General features: G+C 39.6%; 1 protein-coding gene across 1 annotated transcript; it reads left to right on the forward strand.

The window, feature by feature from the left end:
- The first annotated feature begins 6220 nt into the window (after positions 1–6220).
- On the forward strand, positions 6221–22385 carry LOC128357745 (suppressor of tumorigenicity 14 protein homolog). The gene is made up of 20 exons (XM_053318115.1): positions 6221–6262; positions 9244–9406; positions 10243–10373; positions 10520–10590; positions 11524–11711; positions 12621–12656; positions 12780–12787; positions 14238–14491; positions 15254–15390; positions 15981–16078; positions 17081–17181; positions 18752–18885; positions 19041–19145; positions 19573–19680; positions 19789–19905; positions 20179–20304; positions 20397–20580; positions 20806–21077; positions 21841–21974; positions 22224–22385. Exons 1-20 carry the CDS (start codon positions 6221–6223, stop codon positions 22383–22385), a joined length of 2571 nt encoding a protein of 856 aa, XP_053174090.1.
- The last annotated feature ends 611 nt before the right edge of the window (positions 22386–22996 follow it).

Genomic DNA, 22996 nt, shown 5'->3' on the forward strand with positions numbered 1-22996 from the left:
AAAGAGGTCACTACAATATATCATATCAATAGTATCTAAGTGTCAATTTAAAGAAAGCGTCAAAATACAAGGACACAGCTAAAGTAATGATGTCATTGCATATTGAAAAAAAACTGGATTTGTAGCAGAAGACTGTTCCACAACACGACACCAGTGTAATAAAAAGGAACTTCTGGCCACATTATCCACTTGAAGCACTTAACATGAACACACACTGGCCCTGGTAATATAGACCATTGTTCTCTTTATGAAGTAAAGTGAAGAGCATACTCATTGTTAATATTGTACATGTGATGCAGCTTCTGTTGTTCTACTCTGAGCTGTACTGGCAGCAATGCTGCACTTCTGAATTCATCACTATCAACATGAGTTTGAGGAGATACATTTAATAAATAATGATTATTTTGTACCACTGTATCAAGTAGAACAGGCATAAAGTGTTTTTCTGCACAGATTATGTTTGTTAATGTTCAGACACTGAATGCATGTGAATTTCACTGTTGTTGGTAATTATCCAAATACCTCACATAAATAATATGTAGTTTCTAGTTCCATTTGGGATGGATCAAAGTTATATCATGTATCAATCCTGAAGGATTACACATTTGTGTAGGATTCAAGATTAAAAACATTAGATAAAGAAGGAATACATATACCAACAGCTTTAACTGACTGTACTTAGTCATTGATATGTCTTTATTTGATAGTGACAGTTGAGAGATGACAAGAAGTAAAAGGAGAGACAGAGACAGAGACAGATGGTGTATGACCTGCAGCATGTGGGATGTGTCTTAACCAGGATGATACTGAAGTGTGTAAATATTCTTTAGAAGTGGTGATTTCCCTGCATGAGAATGTCACGTATTCTCTGGAAGTCATAAACAAGAGTTTGTTTCTGTAGATGGATCATGCATGATTCTGCAGCAGCAGATGCTCTGATGGTCGAATTTAAAACAACAACATTGTTTTTTGATGATCAAAGACAACAATGGAGAACCGTTGTGTAGAGCAGTTTATCTCTTCCCTAGCACCGAGCCTAGAGCCTAGCTACCATGAATTTATCAGCATGTTGAATTTCAGTGAGTGTAGGACAGAGACAGACCACTCAAGAACAAATGCGATGCACAGAACACATCCAAAGACCCATTGTTATATTTACTTCTGAACTTCCACAGAAATACCAGCCTTGCCTTGACGAGAGAGACTATACATACGTGTCAAGTTCATGGGGAGCTACTGCAGAATAAGTCTTTTCTGTATGTATTTAGATCCACACTGAGTAAAAATAAAGTGAAACAGAATCCGTCACATTTTCAGACCAGTTACAGTAAAAATCTGTCTGAGCCCAGAAAAACATTTGAAATACTGACGACGTAACGTTTTTACAACTTAATGACCCTAACATACAGCAGTATAATTGCAGAAGGATCCGGCTGAATACTTCACCATAAATGATAATGACACCATCTCTTCGGCTATACTGTGGGGGGTGGGGGGGTGGAGGGTAATTACTTATTAGCTTCAAGCATAAAGAAATTGAGGCTGCAGCAGCAGGAAGTGGAGGATAAAATTAGAGGGTTAGAGAGAGAGAACACAAGCAATCAAGAAAGACGAAAACACTTAAGAGAAGACGAGGAGACACTATCACCAGCTTTGTTTGCACTTAGTACTGAACCTCTGACAGAAGCTGCTGATAAAGGGGATTAGAGATAAGGGAGAGACCCCCGACAAAATAACCCTACTCACAGAAACCCTGCAACTTCAGCTCCTGCTCTTATATACTGTTTACTGTCAGGTTATAAAATGAATGAAGGAAAATCAGAAGAAATGATGTCTGGAAACTGGCTCCTTTCCCATTTAAATGTCACACTGTAGTGTGGTCTCATTGGTCCAGGCAGAAGGTTTAGATATCTGGTCCAATCCCTCCCCTTTACTGTTAATTATGAGAAATGATTTAACCCTTTGTAGGTCTGCTCGATTGTTTGTGTCATGATATCTATAACTAAATCTATTGAACCCTTTTAACTTTTAGGTCAATCTTTAGCACTTGTATGAGGCATGTAATGCACAGACAGACCATCAGGTTGTTCTATGGTTGCTATAGAAACAGGTTGTGTTATGGTTGCTATAGATACAGGTTGTGTTATGGTTGCTATAGATACAGGTTGTGTTATGGTTGCTATAGATATAGGTTGTGTTATGGTTGCTATAGATACAGGTTGTTCTATGGTTGCTATAGATACAGGTTGTGTTATGGTTGCTATAGATACAGGTTGTGCTATGGTTGCTATAGATACAGGTTGTGCTATGGTTGCTATGGATACAGGCTGTGCTGACATCAGAGATCCTGCTGGAGACATTTATGAAGTTGACTTTCATGTTTTCATCTTGTACATGAACAGAATGAGTCCCTAACATGCTTTTAATAAAAGTTTAGAACCAGTGAGGTGTGAATGAGTCTGTAGAGGCTGTAAAACATCACATTTAGGATCAATGAGAAAAAAAAATCCAATGTTTTATGTTGTCATGGCCTCAAAGAAGAAAAGCAAAGAAATAATTTTATAAATATCACTTTCTTGGTGTGACGTACAAAGGGTTAAACAAGTCAAAGATCTGGGAGGTGAGGATGAATTTGTCCCCCTTTATCTATTTCAGTGACTACTCATCTAGATACCGGCTGTTTGTCCACATTTAACTTGGTAGATAAACGTAAACACATTGATAAGTCAAAGTCAATTTAGACCTACAGTAAGACTTTACTCTGTGAAGTCTGAACCAGTGGCGGTTTTTGCTATGGGCAAAGTGGGCAACCGCCCAGGGCGCAATCTACTTGGGGGCGCACGAGTGCCCTCAAAAAAAAAAAAAAAATCGCCAGTTTTCTAGACTAATAGACTAATACGCTCATTTCCACATCAAGTTGGTGCAGTGGGCGATGAGGCGCCCCCACTATCACGTCAACTTGCTGCTGAGAGTCATGTATACAGGCTGTGTGTCAGAAGAAAAGGCAAAGGGGAGGGGGCGGGGGATCAACTTGCGACTGCAGAGGCTGTGAGCAGGTTGTGAGTGAGTCTCAGGGGCCATCATCCACACGGAGACACCTTTTGGTTTAAACGCAGATGTTTTGCATCGTTTTGGCCGATCGTCCAAACGAATACTGTAAACACATTGCCTGAAAACGAAGCTTTCTGAAACCTGGTCCCAGGGTAAAAAAAATCGCAAACGCAGCACTTGAGTGTTCGTGTGGATGGTGAAGACGCATACCTTCATTTCGATCATGTCATCGCCACACCCCTCGAGCTTAGCCTTCCACTGTGATAACATACAGTCAACAGATACAGCCTCAGCCATCGATGTACATCCAAGACTTACAATCCAAGGCAATACAGTCTATGGGCTTTAATAGGCTACCCTCATTCTCAGAGGAAAAGCAAGGGGGGGAGAGGGGCGGGGGATAGACTGACCTGTGATGATTATGATCCCAGGCCACACAACACAAACTGCTGCTTCCAAATAAATAATAATACATTTATAAAATTAATGTAAGTTATTGGGTTATGTGAAAATGCAATAAATGAATAAATAACTTTACACCTGCACTTTCATGTGGTCAAGAACTCCCTGATAGCAATCTAATCACCCAGAAAACATTTTAATGCCAGTTGTAAAAAGGGTGAAAGTCTGTCAGATTACGTTAATTATTAGTATTTTTCATTTATTTATTTTATTTTATTCATTTGTATGATGACGGATGTGTGTAATTTACTTTGGTGTTTACATACTATATTTCATTTATTTATCTTATTTTTTGTGTAATGAAGGATTTGTGGGGAGGGGCGCCGATAGTCGGTTCGCCCAGGGCGCAAGACTAGCCAGGACCGCCTCTGGTCTGAACCATCAATTAATTGCCAAAAAAGTCTAATTCTTTGAAACTGGAGTGTTTATTGGACTGTATTGACTCTTGTTTTGTATCATATATAAAACATATTGAATACAACATTTTTAAGTCCTGCATAAAACTCATATCAATTAAACCTACCAATTTTTTAAAAGCATGATGATGATGATGATACATAACGTATGAAATGCAGATAAATGATCTTCTATAGCTGCTGTATCTAATCTGATAAACACATTTTCAACAGGAATTTACCTTAAATAAAGCAAAAACATATTTAGTAAGTCAACATAACATTAGTTTATCTGCACTACATCAGGTTTTTACACTGATGATGTAGAGCTCTCTAAAACTCATGGATCAAATATGATGATAACAATATAATCTCTATTACCACTCAGTACCAATATTACTTTACACTTGCTGCTGTAATACGGCTAATTTCCCCATTGTGGGACTAATAAAGGAATATCTTATATTATTCACTTGGTGTTAGAGGGTTTAGACACTGTTTTAAAACACAGACGACCTGTTGGTCTGCCTGACTTCACATATCCTTCATGAACAAGAAAACATCAAACATAAATTGTTATTCGGAAACTGTGTAGATAGACGGCAAAGATGAATCAAGTCAGAAGTTCTTCTCTTAATACATGTTTTAATTACGAGCTCGGTTCACGTCTACATGCCTGAGACACTGACAAAGATTCAGTCCAGAACACAGGGGTCTTATACTGTCACAGAGAGGGTCAAATATCTTCAGTATGCAGTTTGAGCAGAATGTGATATCCTTTGTGAGGCACCTTAAGTTATTCTGGACTATATCAATCATTCTTTGACATGTTTATTCAGACTTTATGGTGCCCTGCTGAGTGGGGTATGTTAAGAGAAAATACATACTAACATAAATAAAATAAAATAAAATAATAAATGGATCAGACAGAAACTAGATGGTAATGTACACTTTCACCCGTGCATGATTGACTGGTTTTAAACCAGTATGAACGAACCGTTCGATGGGAATGACTTCAACTCTTTTCGCAGCTCAAACAGCAGACTGCGCTGCCATCTAGTGGCCGCTGCACGTACCTACAAGCATGATGTAGAAAGTCATGCAGACTGAAACACGTATGAAACAAATGTGGACAAGTGTTTCCTAAGTGTTTTAGAGCAGCACAAAATAAATAAATGAATACAATAAAAATCATAATTAGGCCAAATAAAATATTTCTGACTGATTTGGCTGAAGAAACAATTTATATAAAAGAAAAATGTGAATTTGATGTGAACATGATTATTTGGACCAGATGTGGTTCTCTGCTGGTTGCAGGCATAAACACTCACTCAGGAATCTGTAGAGTGGAAGTTGAAAATTAGACTTTTTAGGATTAAATATTGCGTTTGAGCCTTTCTCCTTAGAGTTTAAGTTAGGCGAATTGAGTTATAATGACGAATACATTTTAAAAATAACTAGTGTAAACCCCTCAGTGTACACCCAGCTGTTCTCATTAACATTCAAGGCTCTCTTTATAATCTGAAACCATTGTAATAATTTCTCTGTCTGCAGGTGTTTCGGTTGAACTGGTGACCGTGTTAAATGGTGACTTTCACGTCGTTGTTCTCCTAATTATAGTTTAATCCTTAAAAAAATACATGTTGATCTGTGTTTAATATCTAAGTCATGCTAACCATTTCTATACGTTTTTATTAATTGTGTTTAGGAGACTCGTTGATCTCTCAGTCACCAGTTAACACGGTGACCAGTTCAACCGAAACACCGGTATGTCTGTTTATGTAGCTACACCTTTATATACCTGTCCTGTCATTACGTTGTTGTTAATAAAGTTTAAAAAAGTGACGCAGGGTATTATGGGATGTCAGGTAGGTGTGTGTATGTATGTATGTATGTGTGTGTGTGTGTTCGTGTTCTCCTCCCCTCTCTCTCTCTCTCTCTGCTCTTTACTTTGCTAGTTTCCTTCTTCGTCGGCTGGTCTGTCGGTCTGTCTCTGACTCTCCGGTAAATAAACCTAAAACAAACCCGTTTAAATCCGTCTGCAGCTGCTCAGACAGAAGCCCGGGAACAGGAACGACTCCTAAACTTTCTGCGTCGCTTTAAACTTTCACATTTGGATTTAAAGTGTTTTTTTTTGTTGTTGTTTTTTGTGTCTCTTCTACCTGCCGGCTCACCTGTAGTCGCCATGTCAGCGGCTCAGTGATGGCAGCAGAGACTCAGCGGCGGGAAAACACACTCAACCTGAGGACTGAGGAATAATTATAATAAATACATAAATAACTGGTATAAATCTACAGAGACCTGAAGTCAACATGGACTCAATGGACTCAGGACTTCGCTTCAGCCCCAAACAGGTGAGTCCTGCACCTGTAACAGGAGAGCCGTGACGTCACAGGCCGGGCAGGTTTGTCAGTATCAGCTGAGATCAGAGAGAAAGAGCCGAAACCAGTAAACACGTCACAATAATCATAATAATAATAACAATAATAATGATGATGATGATGATGCAGAGATTAGTAATCATCATTTTAATGCTGTCAAGTGTTAAAGTGTCTGTGGAGGTTTTTAATCCAGACTGTAGCTACTGGTTTCTGTAGTCTGTACTGGTTTCTGTAGTCTGTACTGGTTTCTGTAGTCTGTACTGGTTTCTGTCTGTACTGGTTTCTGTAGTCTGTACTGGTTTCTGTAGTCTGTACTGGTTTCTGTAGTCTGTACTGGTTTCTGTCTGTACTGGTTTCTGTAGTCTGTACTGGTTTCTGTAGTCTGTACTGGTTTCTGTCTGTACTGGTTTCTGTAGTCTGTACTGGTTTCTGTAGTCTGTACTGGTTTCTGTCTGTACTGGCTTCAGTCAGCTTGTAATGGTTTTATACATTACATTATTTTTAACCCTTCATATCTAATGTGTGATCAGTGCTGGAAGATTACTAACAACATGTATATAAGTACTTTACTGTAGTACAGTTAGAGGTACTAGTACTTTACTGTAGTACAGTTAGAGGCACTAGTACTTTACTGTAGTACAGTTAGAGGTACTAGTACTTTACTGTAGTACAGTTAGAGGCACTAGTACTTTACTGTAGTACAGTTAAAGGTACTAGTACTTTACTGTAGTACAGTTAGAGGCACTAGTACTTTACTGTCGTACAGTTAGAGGTACTAGTACTTTACTGTAGCACAGTTAAAGGTACTAGTACTTTACTGTAGTACAGTTAGAGGTACTAGTACTTTCTACTCCACTACATTTATTGAACAGCTTTAGTTACTTTTCAGATGCAGATTTGACTCAATGGAAAACATAACAAGCTTTTATAATCCAACACATTGTTGAAGATGAAACCAGTCAGCAGTGTGTAGTCGGCTCACATTTCAGATGTCTATGAGTTGTTAACAGCTCCACCAATCTAATGATGTCATCTATAATAATATATCACTACTTTTACTGTAATACTGCATACTACATCACTATAATACTGCAGTACTTTTACTGTAATACTGCATACTACATCACTATAATACTGCAGTACTTTTACTGTAATACTGCATACTACATCACTATAATACTGCAGTACTTTTACTGTAATACTGCATACTACATCACTATAATACTGCAGTACTTTTACTGTAATACTGCATACTACATCACTATAATACTGCAGTACTTTTACATGTGTATTAAAAACATGCACACATTTAAAAACAGAAGTTGAGTCAGACTGGTTTTTCAGTTCCAGGTTTTGAGGAAGAAGCTGAGAGATCAAATCTGAATATTAAAACAATGTTTAGGCTGAAACCAGCTGCAGTCGAAGGCGTACACATAAACTATTTCTTCTTTCATGTATAGTTGTGACACACCCTGTATGTTGGTTTCAGTGTGAGCTCATTGGTCACACTTCTCATGATAAGATATCACAGCTGATGATGGTTTATAGTCCACGATATAAACTCTATAAAGAGTCACACTGATGTTCTACTGGTGGAGAAACTGCACGTCTTCTTCTTCTCCTGCTTTGTGTCTCTGACAGCAGGCAGCATGTTCATATACAAACTACTGAGTAAAGTCATAAATCCATTTTTAGATAACTGTGACAGTGTGTGTCTGGTTACAGTAGCAGTGGTAACACAAGTAATAGTAGTTATTACTGTAGTAGTATTAGTGGAAATAGTACCTTTTGTAGTAGTAACAGTAGTTGTTTCAGTAGTAGTAATAGTAGAAGTAGTACTTTTTGTAGCAGTACTAGTAGCAGCAGTGAGCTGGATCAACCAGAACAATGTGGACACACGGTTTCATTAATGAAAAGAAAAGAATGCGTCTGCATATTTGTCTTTGTGTGCGTTCAGGTTCATGCAGCTGCTCCCTGTAACATTATCTCACTGTTAGCTGTTAGCTGTTAGCTGCTAGCTGTTAGCACTGAGCGACCCTGAACACCTCGTCTGTGTGCTGTTAGCTGTGAACTCTGGCCTGATTCTGCTGCTGGCGGGTTTGTTGGTTTGTGGAGCAGCAGAGAGGTGGATCAGTAGAGAGAGGTGGATCAGTAGAGAGGTGGATCAGTAGAGAGAGGTGGATCAGTAGAGAGAGGTGGATCAGGAGAGGTGTGGAGCAACTCTGTTATTGTTGTTGGCAGGACACAACACGCTGAAGCATCTCCACCCAGCAGCAGCTCCACCCTCACTGTCTCACACACTGACACTGACAGCTCTCCATCAGTCACTCTGAGACACATGAACACTGAACAAAAGCAGAAGTCAAAGCTCTGAGGTCTGAGCACACAACAGATGCTCGCTGTGTGAATGAACCTGAGTGTAAAACAGGTTTGTGATGTCAGAACAGATCAGACCAGACTGACAGGATGAAGAGTCGTAACCACTCAAGGTCGAACCAAAGCTCAACGTCAATCAGCTGCTGGTTTAATGAATGAATAATCATTTTCTTTATTAGTTAAGGCAGCAACTAAAGATTATTATCAATTAATCTGTTGGTTGTTTACTTGATTAATCAATTAGATATATCAATAAAATGTCCGAAAATGGTGATTTGGTCACATTGGTTGACTTCTAGCTCTAATAAATTATTGTATTATTAATGTTTCTCTAGAAGAGTGAGATTATATTTCGCCATCATCATCACGTTAGAAAGTTCCTTTTAAAAATTAAACAGACAGTGTATCTGTAGAGTTTCCTGGGCTGCTTCACTTAAATGAGCACAGAGAAGTGTTTAAGGTAATCAGAACCAAAGAAATGCTCGACCGACATCAGCGTGTTTCCTCTCGTCTGTGTCGATGTTTAAACAAAGTCACTGAGACTCTTTTAACTCTGAGCTCCTCTGATCTCTCCACAGGACGCAGAATGGGACACGGCGCTTCAGTTCCTGCCGGCCTCCGACTCCAAACATCTGGAGAAGAAACCGGGCCGCAGGAAGAAGCTGTGGATCGGCGTGGGCCTGCTGCTCTCAGCCCTCGCTCTGTCTCTGCTGACCGGACTGCTGGTCTGGCATTTCCACTGTGAGCTCATCATAACTATCTCTATTCATCCAGCAACAGGAAGTGCACAGCTCAGATCTCTCACAGCAGGCTCAACCACATAGCAGAGCCTTTAGATCACAACTGTAATTGAAAGTGACTCTGAGCTGCAGGCAAACAGCACACTGATATGAAGCTTTATGCTGCTTAGACAAACAGTGCAGCTAGAAACTGAGATAAGTTTTCATTGTTTTGCCTCCAACACATCCAGACCAGTCTCAAAGTAACATGAGACTGGTTTATGTGTGTGTAATGATTCCTCCTGTTCATACTGAGCATTAGATCAATTAGATGGAAGTGATGGAGGACTAAACCCACAGTCCTCCTTCTGTGGAAACATGGATTATAAAGTAGATGTGAAGCTAATATGAAGCTTCAGCGTCTGAATGAGTCTTCATCTTCATCTTCTATGTTTCAACGTTACAGTGTTTTTAGTAGCAAAGTCTTTTTGTTACTATACTTCCACCACAGAGAAACATATATATACCATATATAACCATATATACTATATATACTATACCACAGAGAAACAGGAAACACTAAGAGGAGATTTACTGACAAACACACTCATACTACTAAAATACTACTAATACTTGTATTGTGTCCTCCATCATTTCCATTGAAAGCACATTATTAACACAACACGTACTCCTCCTCCTACTACTACTGTAAAAACAACCACTACATGTATTACTACTACCCCATAAAGTACTACTACTACTAAAGGTCTTAAAAGTCACTCAGCCTGCAGATAGAGGACACTCATCATTAAACTCACAGCAGATAAATAAACAGTGTGAACATGTTTGTGTCTTCAGTGCGTCGAGATGTCAGAGTGAAGAGAATCTACATCGGCTCGATGGGAATCAGTAACCAGCCGTTCATGGCAGCGTATGAAGATCCAGGCAGCCAACCGTTTAACAAACTAGCTTCTCTGGTGAAGAAGCAGGTGAGACACATTCACACTGTGCTGAAAAGCATCATGGGAGATCTACACGCCTGGTTTATACTTCTGCTTCTGTGTCTCTTCTTCTGCTTTGGTTATTGTGACACTGAACAGATGTTAATGTGACCTTTTTGTTTTTAATCTTTCAGCTGAAACTCATTTACTCCAAAAACTCAGTGCTGGGTAAATACTTCAGAGAGTCCTCGGTGCAGGCGTTCAGGTACCCATCCAACACTTTACCTTTAAACAGTAAACACTAAATCCTAAAGATGATCAATTCATAAATATATTAAAACTAGTTTTAAAAGCAGCATCAGGTTTGTTAAAATGTACATTTAGTATTTTTGTTGGTTTTATATCATTTAAATGACATTTGCACCACTTTTTTTACCAAAAGTCAGACTGAATGCTCCTGAAAATGTCAAATGGTGTAACCACAAAATAATGATAAATGTTTCCTGGTCTCCATGGTAACCAGATGAAATGTAATATTTAGAACAATAGTATTCCATTAGCTTTATTTAATATAAAAGCTGTATGGGGTTAGGGTTAGTAATTAGTTAGTAAGATCATGCCAAACTAGTTGATATGGTGTTAGTAGGAAGGAAGGAAGGAAGGAAGGAAGGAAGGAAGGGAGGGAGGAAGGAAGGTGTTTTATTGACTAGTTACTGTTTTTAAGCAACGTTGAATTATTCGGTACAAAGTTTTTATGGTTACACCACTTAGACATTTTTACCATAACCCTCTAATATATTCTCTCTAAATGGATTAAAAGCAGAAATTTGATGCTGGGTCCACAAAAAAAGCATGTGTGAAGTTATTCATACGTTTACTTTCACATTTTAACCCTTTAAATTTAAATTACACCACATGGACACTAACAAACATCACTGACCCGTGTATATATAACGTGTGTCAGTGTTTCAATAGTTTCTATTGAAGGATGAGTTCATAGTTGAGCTCATAACTGCTCATAAAGCCATAAGACTGATTCAGTTTCTGTTTCAGATTAAACAAAGTTAATGAGTGATCTTTAAAGGAGCTGACAGCTGTATATTTAGATCTTTGGACAGAGCGAGGCTAGCAGTTTCCCCCCGCTTCCAGTCTTTATGCTAAGCTATGCTATGCTACATCACTTTATCCTTTGCTGCAGCGAGGGAGACGGAGACAGCGTGGTTGCGTACTACGAGTCAGAGTTCGAGCTTCCTGTCCCTCAGCAGGGTTCAGTGGACGAAGCCATCGAGTCTCTGGAGCCGCCGACAGGAAGTCATTCGAGCCGTGGACGTCTGATACCGCTGAAACCCACCAACCATCTTAACGTCAACAGCGTCGTCTCACGAGGTTTGACAGCGACTCACATCCACCACAGCTGCAATAACCTTTATATTCATCAATGATTCGGTGATAAACAGTCAGAAAACAGTAAAATGACTCATTCAAAGTCAAAGATGATGTGTTTTAAATGTTTTATTGTGTCTGATAATGAAGATGATCAGTCTGAAGTCATCAATGACATTAAAAAAACATTAAATAATCACATCATAGAAGCTCAAACTAGAAGATTTTGGGCATATTTGCTTAAAGAATGACTGAAAACGATAATCAGAATAGTTTAAGAGCTGCAACCAACTTTATGGATTCATCTGTTGATTGTTTTCTTGATTCGTTTTTTGGTCCAGAAAATGTCATAAAATGTCATAAAATGTGGATCACTGTTTCCTGATGTCCAAGATGACTTTTTAAATGTCTCACTTTGTCCACAACTCAAAAATATTCAGTTTACTGTCATAAAAAACCATAAAATATTATATTCACATTTAAGAAGCTGAATCAGAGAATTTTGACCTTTTCTTTAAAAAATGACTGAATAATTTGAATAAATTGACTAATTGTTGCAGCTCTAGACAGAAAATGTATATTGGAAATGTTTAAAATAAAAACTGTCAGGACTGTTGTGGAGACTCACGATGATCTCAGAATAAAAATGATGAAAAAACACTTAAAATAACTTCCAAGTTGTAATAAACCAGTTTTATATATTGATGTTGAATGAATGTGTAGAGACGGTCAGTGACCAGCAGGGGGCAGCGTTACAGAAACAAACACCATCAGACACCAGTACAGGAGGGATGATGTATGAAGTGTGAGGACATGTTGAGATAAATGTTAAAGGTTTATAAGTGATGTGATTCTTCTGAGTTAAACTGCTTTTAACTGAGTTTAACACATATTTTGTCTCTCTGCTCACAGCTAAAGATCCACGCATGATGAGAAGCTCGTTTACTGGTAAGAATTTATGTCTTATTGATCAAGCCTTAACTTTCATAGTTCATATTAACACTGGTGGCTTCCTCCTTCATACCAAAAACATGCAGGTTTGGTTCATTAATGACTCTAAATTAACCGCAGGTGTAAATGTGAGTTTGTATTACGGCTGGGCGATACACATAAAATCATATCACAATATTTTATACCAGATACCTCGATATCGATAAGATTTTTTTATAAATAATCATCATTAATTTGGATATAATGACAAAGTAGGTAAAAGCAAGAACCAGAACAACTAGAAACATTACATCATTTTACTGTAATGCTCCTTTAAAACCAGGAAAAGACACTTTTCACCTTATCACGATATCCCAATATCCAAATTCTAAGACGAGATGTCACCATATTTATATATAATGCTTTATTGCCCAGCCCTAGTTTGATTGGTTCTGTCTCTACTATTATTATTATTATTATTAATTTTATTTATAGACACCAAACACAAAAAAAGATATGATTTAATTCCATCTTCAAGAAATGAATATGAGACTGAATCTGTTCGTCATGTTTTAAGGCGGAATTTAAAGGTGATTGTTAGCGTTGTGATTGACTGCAGCCCCACGACCCTCGACCCAAGACTCAAGAGCGGGGGGTCAAACATGCGGCCCGCAGGCCAGAACCGGCCCGCCGAGGAGTGCAATCCGGCCCACTTTCCTTCCTGTGTTCTTTTCCTTCCTTCCTTCCTTCCTTCTGTCCGTCCTTCCTTACTTCCTTCTTCCCTTCCTCTCTTCTATTCCTTCCTTCTATCTGTCCTTGCTCCCTCTCTTCCTTCCATCTTTGTTTCATGTCTTCTTTTCCTTCCTTCCTTCTTGTCTTCTCTTCCTTCTTCCCTTCCTTCCATCTATCCTTTCTCCCTTTCTTTTCCTTCCTTCAATCTGTCTTTCTTCCCTCCCTTCCATCTGTCCTTCCTCCCTTTCATCTTCCCTTCCTGTCTTCTTTTCCTTCCTTCCTTCTTGTCTTCTCTTCCTTTCTCCCTTCCTTCAGTCTGTCCTTTCTCCCTTTATTTTCCTTCCTTCCTTCCTTCCATCTTTTTAATGATCCGGCCCACATGAGATCAAGTTGGTCTGTATGTGGCCCTTGAATAAAAATGAGTTTGACTCTATTGTAGACATTTGTAGGTTGTAAAAAACGTTGACTTGTGAGATTATTTTTATTCTGTCAACAGAAGCTGAAAGGCATTAAAACCATTATTGAACAGAACATGGTGCTAAAATGAAGCTGAATTAAAGTTCCAGATATTAAAGTTTAATGTTTGAATTAAACTTTGAATCAACTGTTAATGAAGCAGAAACAGGATAATAATGGATTACCAACATAGAGCAAATGTTCATGTATAATAATAATAATAATAATGAACTTTATTTAAAGGCGTCTTTCAAAGCACATCAAACAATATAAATGAGCTGACACTGATGTGGAGGTTAGTGCAGTTTTTGCAAAGATAAATAAATAAATGTGTGTGTCACCTGAGATGAGTGTGTTTCCTCTGCGCTGGTTAATGATGCTTTAATGAAAACTGGTGCTCGGTCCTAACAGCTGACCTCTTATATTATATTTCCAGAGAAGAAGTCCTTCAACGTCCACGTCAGGAAAGCGGGTCTGGTCCAGTCTCCAGGGTTTCCAGACTCTTCGTATCCTCCCAACGCTCTCCTGCAGTGGCAGCTTAGGGCCGACCGAGGTCATCGAGTCAAGCTGGACTTCCACACTCTGATCCTGGAGGAGGACTGCCAGGAGGACTTCATCAAGATCTACGACGCTCTGGTTGCCATGGAGCCCCGCGTGCTGACAGAGTGAGACTGATGCAAACACTTAACGTCCATGTAGTGATTTAAAGCTTCTCACATGTCAAATAATTCAAAGAAAGCACTTTTAATGTAAGTTTAAATATGTTAATGCTGCTGAAAGCTGATATATTTAATGTCTGGAGTGTCAGGTCAGTTAGGGTTAGACAGAAACTCTGAGTATTAATATCTACAGTCAGACGACAGCCTGAGCAAATATTTTAGTATCAGAGAAGATCAGCTCAAAGCTCACTGGCTGTAATCCTGGTAGTGACAGACAGCTGCATCAATGAAACCCACTCATCAGTTTATCTTTGATGTAAAGAGACGACAAACACTTCATCAGAGCTCAATCCATCAGTAATACCATCACTAAAACTTCCACTGTAAAAAAAACCTATTTGATGTTTTAAATTAAAATGATTTCTTTAAAATAAAAAAAAAGATTTTGTTGGCATAGACGCCTTTATTAAGCAGTAGACAGACATGTGAGAAGTTTAGAGGGAAGAATCAGTATTTGGTGGAGCTGTTAACAACTCATAGACATCTGAACTGTGAGCCGACTACACACTGCTGACTGGTTTCATCTTTAACAATGTGTTGGATTTTAAAAGCTTGTTATATTTTCCATTGAGTCAAATCTGCATCTGGAAAGTAACTAAAGCTGTTAAACAAATGTAGTGGAGTAGAAAGTAGCATCACATGGAAACACTCTGGTTCAGGTTGTTGCTTAGTTTCAGTCTCTCAGACTAACAGTGTGTCGTCTCTCAGACAGTGTGGATACCCTCACGGCTCTCTGTCCTTCTTGTCCTCGGGGAACGTCATGTTGTTGACTCTGATCACCAGCGAGGAGAAGAACTTCCCCGGCTTCAGAGCCAACTACTCCCAGATCCCTCTCAATGCAGCAAGTATGAAAACACTCTGAGCTGTAATCTCTCTTCATTAGAGGCTAAAACTGAGATCATTTCATTTGTTTCAAGTTGTGTTGTGTCACATTTTATTTGATCAATGTGTTGATTTTTGTTTCTGATTCATTTTATCTGTGGAGTCACTTCACATTTTCCCAGAGCTGAGGAACATTAGTTAATTGATTAGTTGGAATTAATTACAGTTAAAACAATTGTGGAACATTTCTCTTTTTCTTTCTTAGTTTCGTGTGACAGTAAACTGAATTATTTTGAGTTTTGAGTGAGTTTTTGAGAACTGTGATGAACATTTGTCACCTTTTTTTTTGACATTTTATTTCAGTTTAATGTCAGATTGTACTAAAAGAAACAGTAAATATTCACATTTAAGAAGCTGGAATCAGAATTTTGGCGAGTTGATCAGATAATTGACTAATTATTACATTTCTAGTCCATTTGTTAAAAAGAAAAAGAAAGTAAGATTTAAGATTTAGTGACTTTTCATTTGTAGTGTCATAATATTTAATCATCTTAGCGTCTCTACATTCAGACCCATGAACAGATTGATTGATGACTCGTCTCTCATTGTTCAGGCTGTGGAGGGAAACTGACAGCAGATAAAGGATCCTTCTCTTCACCTTTCTTCCCCTCCAACTATCCTCCAGAAACCACGTGTGTCTGGGAAATCGAGGTCAGTCTCTGCTTATATAAAAACACTGATCTGAGTAATTAATGAGCACCCTGGGTTAATGCAAGTAGTGTGTGTCACCTGTCAGACAATAATCAAAAACAGGTCTAAATGATGTAAATGTGATGTATGACTCCAGTCTATTGATCATTAGCACTGTTTTATCTCCAGTTTGTGATGGTGTGTTTTTGGCCACTGATATTAAAGGTATTCATTGATCAGTTGACATTATGCCCTTAATTGTCCTGTTTATCTATTGTATGTCCCTAACCTAGTTTCAACCACTTTATCAAATGACTTCATCTTATATAATTTGGAGGTTTACATGTAATCACTTCAGTATGACTCCTAACCTACCTGTTTTTCTTTCTGTACTCTTACTTAAAGCTACAATCTGACCTGTTTGGTTATTTTAGATTTTCTTTTTCGTCCTTCAAAACTGTATTTAGGACGCATTTAAAAAAAAACATGTGAAGAACAAAGTGAAGTGTAGATTATGGCGGCTCGTAACTGATTACAGCAGAGTCGAGGGCATCACTGAACAACTGATACAGGTTTAGTGAAAATGGTCAAATATCTCTCTTGGTAGAGCATAGCTCAGCGGGTAGAGCACCCGCCCCATGTGTTGAGGTTACAGTCCTCGCTGCAGGCAACCCCGGTTCGAATCCCGCACCGAGTGGTCCTTTCCTGCATGTCATTCTCCAATGTCTTCATCACCATGTGGACAGTCCTTTAATTAACCAACATTATTCTAAAGACGCACAATTAAAAGAAAAGATCAAATGGCGTCCTGCTCTGATGCACCTGAAAACAACATTTAACTTTGATTTTTAAAACTTGTTCTATTTAAAAATAAATCTAGAAATGGTTGAAATGTGGTTCTTAGATTTCACACTTAATATATAACATACATTACTCTAAAAAAAAAGACAAATGATTAATGTTCAGTGTAATATTTAACAGATTCTGTGTTTTTATGATCTTTTGTCATTTTTTCTTTTTCAGGTCCCAAAAGAAAAGTTTGTGAAGGTGCAGTTTAAAGAATTCTCCCTGGGACGAGACACTGCCGGATGTCCGATGGATTATGTTGATGTTAACGGTCAGAGGTCGGTCATCATCCAACATTTAGCTTGTTCTGGTTTCATCTTTCCTCTTTCTTACCTTTGATTGGTGGTCAGACTCCGGTACTGATGAGACTGTGATGAACATGTGACTCAGATGTGATGGAGGTGGTTCAGATGTGACTGCAGCTCCAGAGATATAACGATCATTTTTATAATCTTTAATAAATCACAGAGAGGACCAAGTCACAAGTTGGTGTCAAACTTTAATGAAGTCGTGAGTCTCATCACCAGTCAAGGTCCAGGTCAAAACTAACAAGTCAGAGGTCAAGACTAACAACGTAGTGTTACCCACATTTATCAAGTCAAGTCCTTAAGAGTCTTGTTTGAAGAGTCAAATTCTTGAGTCAGCAACAAGAATTTTCAGAAGTCCAAACACATCTTAATAATAATATTGATAATGTCAATCAGTCCTCCATTACACAGACCTGTAGAAAAGATCTCAGTAGTCCTGTTTCCATTAAGGAAGTTCTGTGTAAAATTTAGGAGGCGGGAACTTCACTTTCTCACTCGGTCCTCTCAGCCGTTGTGTCTCCATTGCAGAGTAGGACCTTGATAGGACCCACTGGACTCTGAAGCTGACCTTTTCATTCTGCAGCAGTTTATAAGCACTTATTTTGGCGCTTGCTGTTGATGTCAAACTTTGAGTATACCTGAGTCAACCTCAAGCCTCACCCAGGAATGTTTCAGGGCCTCATGGAGTACAAACCTCGAGGCAGGGACTCGTCTAGCCCCTGTAAAAGTTCCAGCAGATTGTCATTCAGGGAGGTTCCTGCTATGGAGACATGCACCAACAGTCATAGCCTCGTAAAATTACTTCCAAGTTCCTGCATTGGAAACGATTCTAGTGACAGACATGACTACCGTGTCATCAAATGAGCTCATTCAGTCGGTTTGATCTTAATCCTGAGAGAGTTGAGAAGAATCAAAGAGCAGTGGAGTGAACCACAGTGTGTAAATAAAGATGGACATAGTGAGATGTGACATCACATGCAGGTTTCAGTTGAAGCTGGTTTGAAGCTCAGAGTTGCAGCTTCTGGTTGGCGCCATCTTTTCCGTTTGGAGCCAGGAGCTTCCAGATTGGGTGCTGTTTGGGGTGTTTGAGGCTTTTTGAATGGAAGTCAGTTGGAGCAGCTAGTGTCCATCTGAGAAACTTTAAGAGACTTTAGCCTTAAGACTCTGGAGCTGCTGGCTGGAGTGAAACCATCGACTTGGACACGATGATGTTGACCTGAAAGAGACCAGTGAGACTTGAGAACTAAAGACATGAGACTCATGACTTTTTAACCTCTGTGATCACTTTCTGATCATGATTTTAGACTTTTAAAGTTAGACTCCAGGTTTAGTGATTTATCTTACAGGTGGGTGGTTCTCTAATGATGCTGTCAGTATATTTAACATATGAGATTACAGGTGCCACTCCAGTTGTACTTTTAAGACAATAAAAACAAGACAACCAGATGAAAGCTAAGCTGCTCTAAAGATCAATGTTTAATGTTCTATAACAGTCAATAAAACCACCTGTCTTACCTTCCTGTTTCTCTCTGTGTTGTAGACTTTGTGGCAGTAATCTAGAAAGCAGCGTATTCACCAGCAGAAGCAACAAGATGACCGTCAAATTCAACTCGGACAAGTCTTACGTGTATCAGGGTTTCACCGCCGAGTATGAAGCCTTCGTCCCAACCAACCGTAAGAACAGCGCTCTTTATTTAGATTTCAATAAAGGACTGCTGCCATGGTTTGAGTGTTGTAATCTAATAACACACATTCTGGCTGCTTTCTAAAGCGTACCATCAGTTTTTAGTTGAAAAGTGACGTTTGGATTGTGTGATGTCATTGCTCAGCTTGTCCGGGACAGTTCCAGTGCTCCAACAACCTTTGCATCAACACGACTCTGCAATGTGACGGCTGGAACGACTGTGGAGACGGCACCGACGAGGACAACTGCAGTGAGTCCAGATCATTGACTGTAGACGCTGATCAGTCTCTTAATGTCTCCTCTTTCTTTTTGATGAGCAAAGAGCAAAAAACATATATCAGTGATTCTGATCTCAGGTTAAACTGATCAACTGTAGATAATTAATGCTGATGAAATAAAGTCAGTGTCTCTCTGCAGCTGCTGTATTCACTCAAAGATCTTTTGTGAGTACAATCAGCTTTAGTTTTCTGATGAAGTTTATCAGCTGTTAACTCAAGACGTCACATTTATTTCATAGATGATGATGCTCGGCTCATTTTCAGCTGGTTTTAAACATGAGTCTGTATTTCTGTGAGTAGTTCTGTCAGGTTTACGTCTTCAGGAGGACTCGATGGACTCACAGCTGAAACAGAGTACAGGAAGTATTGTAACATGTTTTTCTTGGTGTCTCTGCTCAGAGTGTGACGTGGCTCAGATGAAGTGTAAAAACGGTCGCTGCAAACCGAAGTTCTGGGCGTGTGACGGTTTGGACGACTGCGGAGACAACAGCGACGAGGAGAACTGTGGTGAGTCCAACTGTTGGATAAACTTCAGAAACACGTCAAGTTGCCATACTCACCATCAGGCTGTAAAATGAAAATCTCACTGTCGTTTCATTTCTTCCTCTTTTAAAGGAAAATGCAAACCGGGAGAGTTTACCTGCAGAAACGGACGTTGCATCTCAGAGAAGTTGAAGTGTAACAGAAAAGACGACTGCTCCGATGGATCTGATGAGTCCAAATGTGAAAAATGTAAGAAACTGACACCGTTATGTATAATGGTTCCAACTGGAGCCAAAAAAACACCAGGAATCACAGGCTGCAATCAATTAGTCTTGATTGTAAGCTGAAAAATGATGTGAATGTTGGTATTAGAATGATGCCTTGTTGATGGACTCATTTGTGAAGCAAAATATTTGTTTTCAGCTTCTCAGATGTGATGATTTGATGCTTTTCTCTCATACATGCCAGTAAACTGCAGCTCTTTGGGAAGCTTATGTTGTCTCTCTCTCTCTTGTCTTTCAGCTCTGGTGATGCAGCAGTGTTCGGAGTTCACTTTCCGCTGTAAAAGTGGACGCTGCATCAGCAAACAGAACCCAGAGTGTGACGGAGAGCAGGACTGTGAGGACGGCTCCGATGAGGACAACTGTGGTACGTTCAACACACAACTAAAGACTTAAATCAGTCAGTGTGATGAGTGTGTAGTTCATCTCTAACTGTACATTGTGATGGTGTGTTTTCAGAGTGCGGGACGCGGCCGTACCGCAGCTCTCGTATCGTGGGCGGTCAGGCGTCGCGGGAGGGCGAGTGGCCCTGGCAGGTCAGCCTCCAGGTCAGGGGCAAAGGTCACGTGTGCGGGGCGTCTGTGTTGAGCCGCCGCTGGCTGGTGACCGCTGCCCACTGCGTCCAGGACAGCGGGAAAGACAAGTAGGAGCAGCTCCACTTCCTCTGAGATACCTGTGATATAAATGAGTCAAATGAATCCAAATACACCTGAACAGCCACATTTCAAAATATACTGGGGTGGAATATCCCTTTAATAAAACTCTGCATGTATAAGAACTTTTAATATTCCAGGCTGAACTCACATTTCCATTCAGCTGCTCCCTGCTGCAGACGTGACCTCTGACCTTTCCACCTGTGCCGTCTCAGGTACTCCCAGGCCGACCAATGGCAGGCCCTCATGGGGCTACACGTGCAGGGTCTGACCAATGAGTGGACGGTGAGGAGGAACCTGAAGCGGATCATCGCTCACAGAGATTACAACCCGAGCACCTACGACAACGACATCGCTCTGATGGAGCTCGACTCCGATGTCATCCTCAACCAGAATATCTGGCCCATCTGTCTGCCCTCCACCACACACGACTTCCCAGCAGGCCAAGAGGCTTGGATCACCGGCTGGGGAGCCACCAGAGAGGGAGGTGAGTTAAAAACTAACCCTTTGATTATTAAGAACAATTAGTATTGAGTATTTAAGAACAGTTTGAGGTACTAGTACTTTACTGTAGTACAGTTAGAGGTACTTTCTACTCCACTACATTTATTTAACAGCTTTAGTTACTTTTCAGATGCAGATTTGACTCAATGGAAAATATAACAAGCTTTTAAAATACAACACATTGTTAAAGATGAAACCAGTCAGCAGTGTGTAGTCGGCTCACATTTCAGATGTCTGAGTTGTTAACAGCTCCACCAAATACTGATTCTTCCCTCTAAACTTCTCACATGCTTTCATTTCAATAAATGTTCAAATGATCCAATATTTCAGCAGAAATCAAAGATTAGAGAAAAAGTCCAAAAACTGAAAACAATGTGAATCAGAACTTTGTTTTTTCTTCTTTCCCATTAATCATCTCAGCAGCCCTCACATTTATCTGCTGACACTTTGGAGGGGCCCCGCCCCTAGGTTGGGAACCACTGGACTAAACTAGCTAACTGTATATAAAATAGTATAAGCTAGCTAACTGCATATAAAGTAGTATAAACTAGCTAACTGTATATAAAGTAGCGTAAACTAGCTAACTGTATATAAAGTAGCGTAAACTAGCTAACTGTATATAAAGTAGCGTAAACTAGCTAACTGTATATAAAGTAGCGTAAACTAGCTAACTGTATATAAAGTAGCTTTTTAGTGTTTAAAACAGAACAAACCATTTGACTCACCTTGTTCTCGTTGTCTTTCAGGCGTTGCTGCGACCATCCTGCAGAAAGCGGAGGTTCGGGTCATTAACAGCACGGTGTGTAAGAAGCTGATGAGTGACGTCACTGACAGGATGCTGTGTGCTGGAGTCCTGAAAGGAGGCGTGGACGCCTGTCAGGTAACCAATCACAGCACACATCAGAGAAAAGCATCATTTCCTCTACTTTGTTTAAAATCTACTTTAAAGATTTTTTAAAATGTTTTTTAAAAGGAAACGATTTAGAGAGATTTATGACTTTAAAATGAATCTTACATCCCAAGATACAGAATGTAATGCATCTAAAATAAACTAATCATTAATCTATAATATTGCTTTTCAGGATTATGTTATTTTAATTGTAAATATCTCTCTCTCTCTCTCTCTCAGGGTGACTCTGGCGGCCCGCTGTCCGTCACCGGTGCTAATGGGCGGGTCTTCCTGGCGGGCGTGGTGAGTTGGGGCGACGGCTGCGCTCGCAGGAACAAACCGGGCGTCTACACCCGAATCACTAAATACCGCGGCTGGATAACGGAGCACAGCGGCGTTTAGCAGCGCTGCAGGACGTGAACCAGGAACACAAAGATTTTATTTTTCTACTAAAGTCTAAAATATGATTTTAATATTCCCAGCGGACTCTGTGAGAGAAACTTTTATTTTTTAAGTTTACGAAGTGCTTTTTGCTGTCTGTCGATCAGAATGATCCGAAGCTGAGAGCAGCCGTCACTGCCGATGTTTTTATGAAACAACATTGTTCACTTACCTTAATATAATCATCTTCATTTTAATACTTACTCATCTTTTCTGCTCCACTCCGGGACTCATTTCTGTCTTCTGAGGCGGTAACGAAACACGATGAAACTTTGCTTAACTTTGTTTTCTTCCCATCAACCGGTGAAATATGATCCAATGTGGTTTCAAAAAATAAGGTTTTATACTTTTATATTTAAATGAAACTGAACCTAGTTTTGTCTTCCTGCGTCAAAATGAACCAAAGGACAAAAGGAAGGTAAAACAGAAGATTCACAGAAGCCGTGTTAACATTTTGCTTCGGGGTTGAACGTTGCTGACGGTGTTGACCTTTTAACTTTTACTCTGAAAATCTGAGCTGCTTCCTCCTGCTTGTGTCGGTGAGGTTGGATCAGATCGGTCTCTAACGTCAT

This window comes from Scomber japonicus, chromosome 4 (assembly GCF_027409825.1).
Source record: "Scomber japonicus isolate fScoJap1 chromosome 4, fScoJap1.pri, whole genome shotgun sequence".
In the NCBI taxonomy this organism is placed as follows: domain Eukaryota; kingdom Metazoa; phylum Chordata; class Actinopteri; order Scombriformes; family Scombridae; genus Scomber; species Scomber japonicus.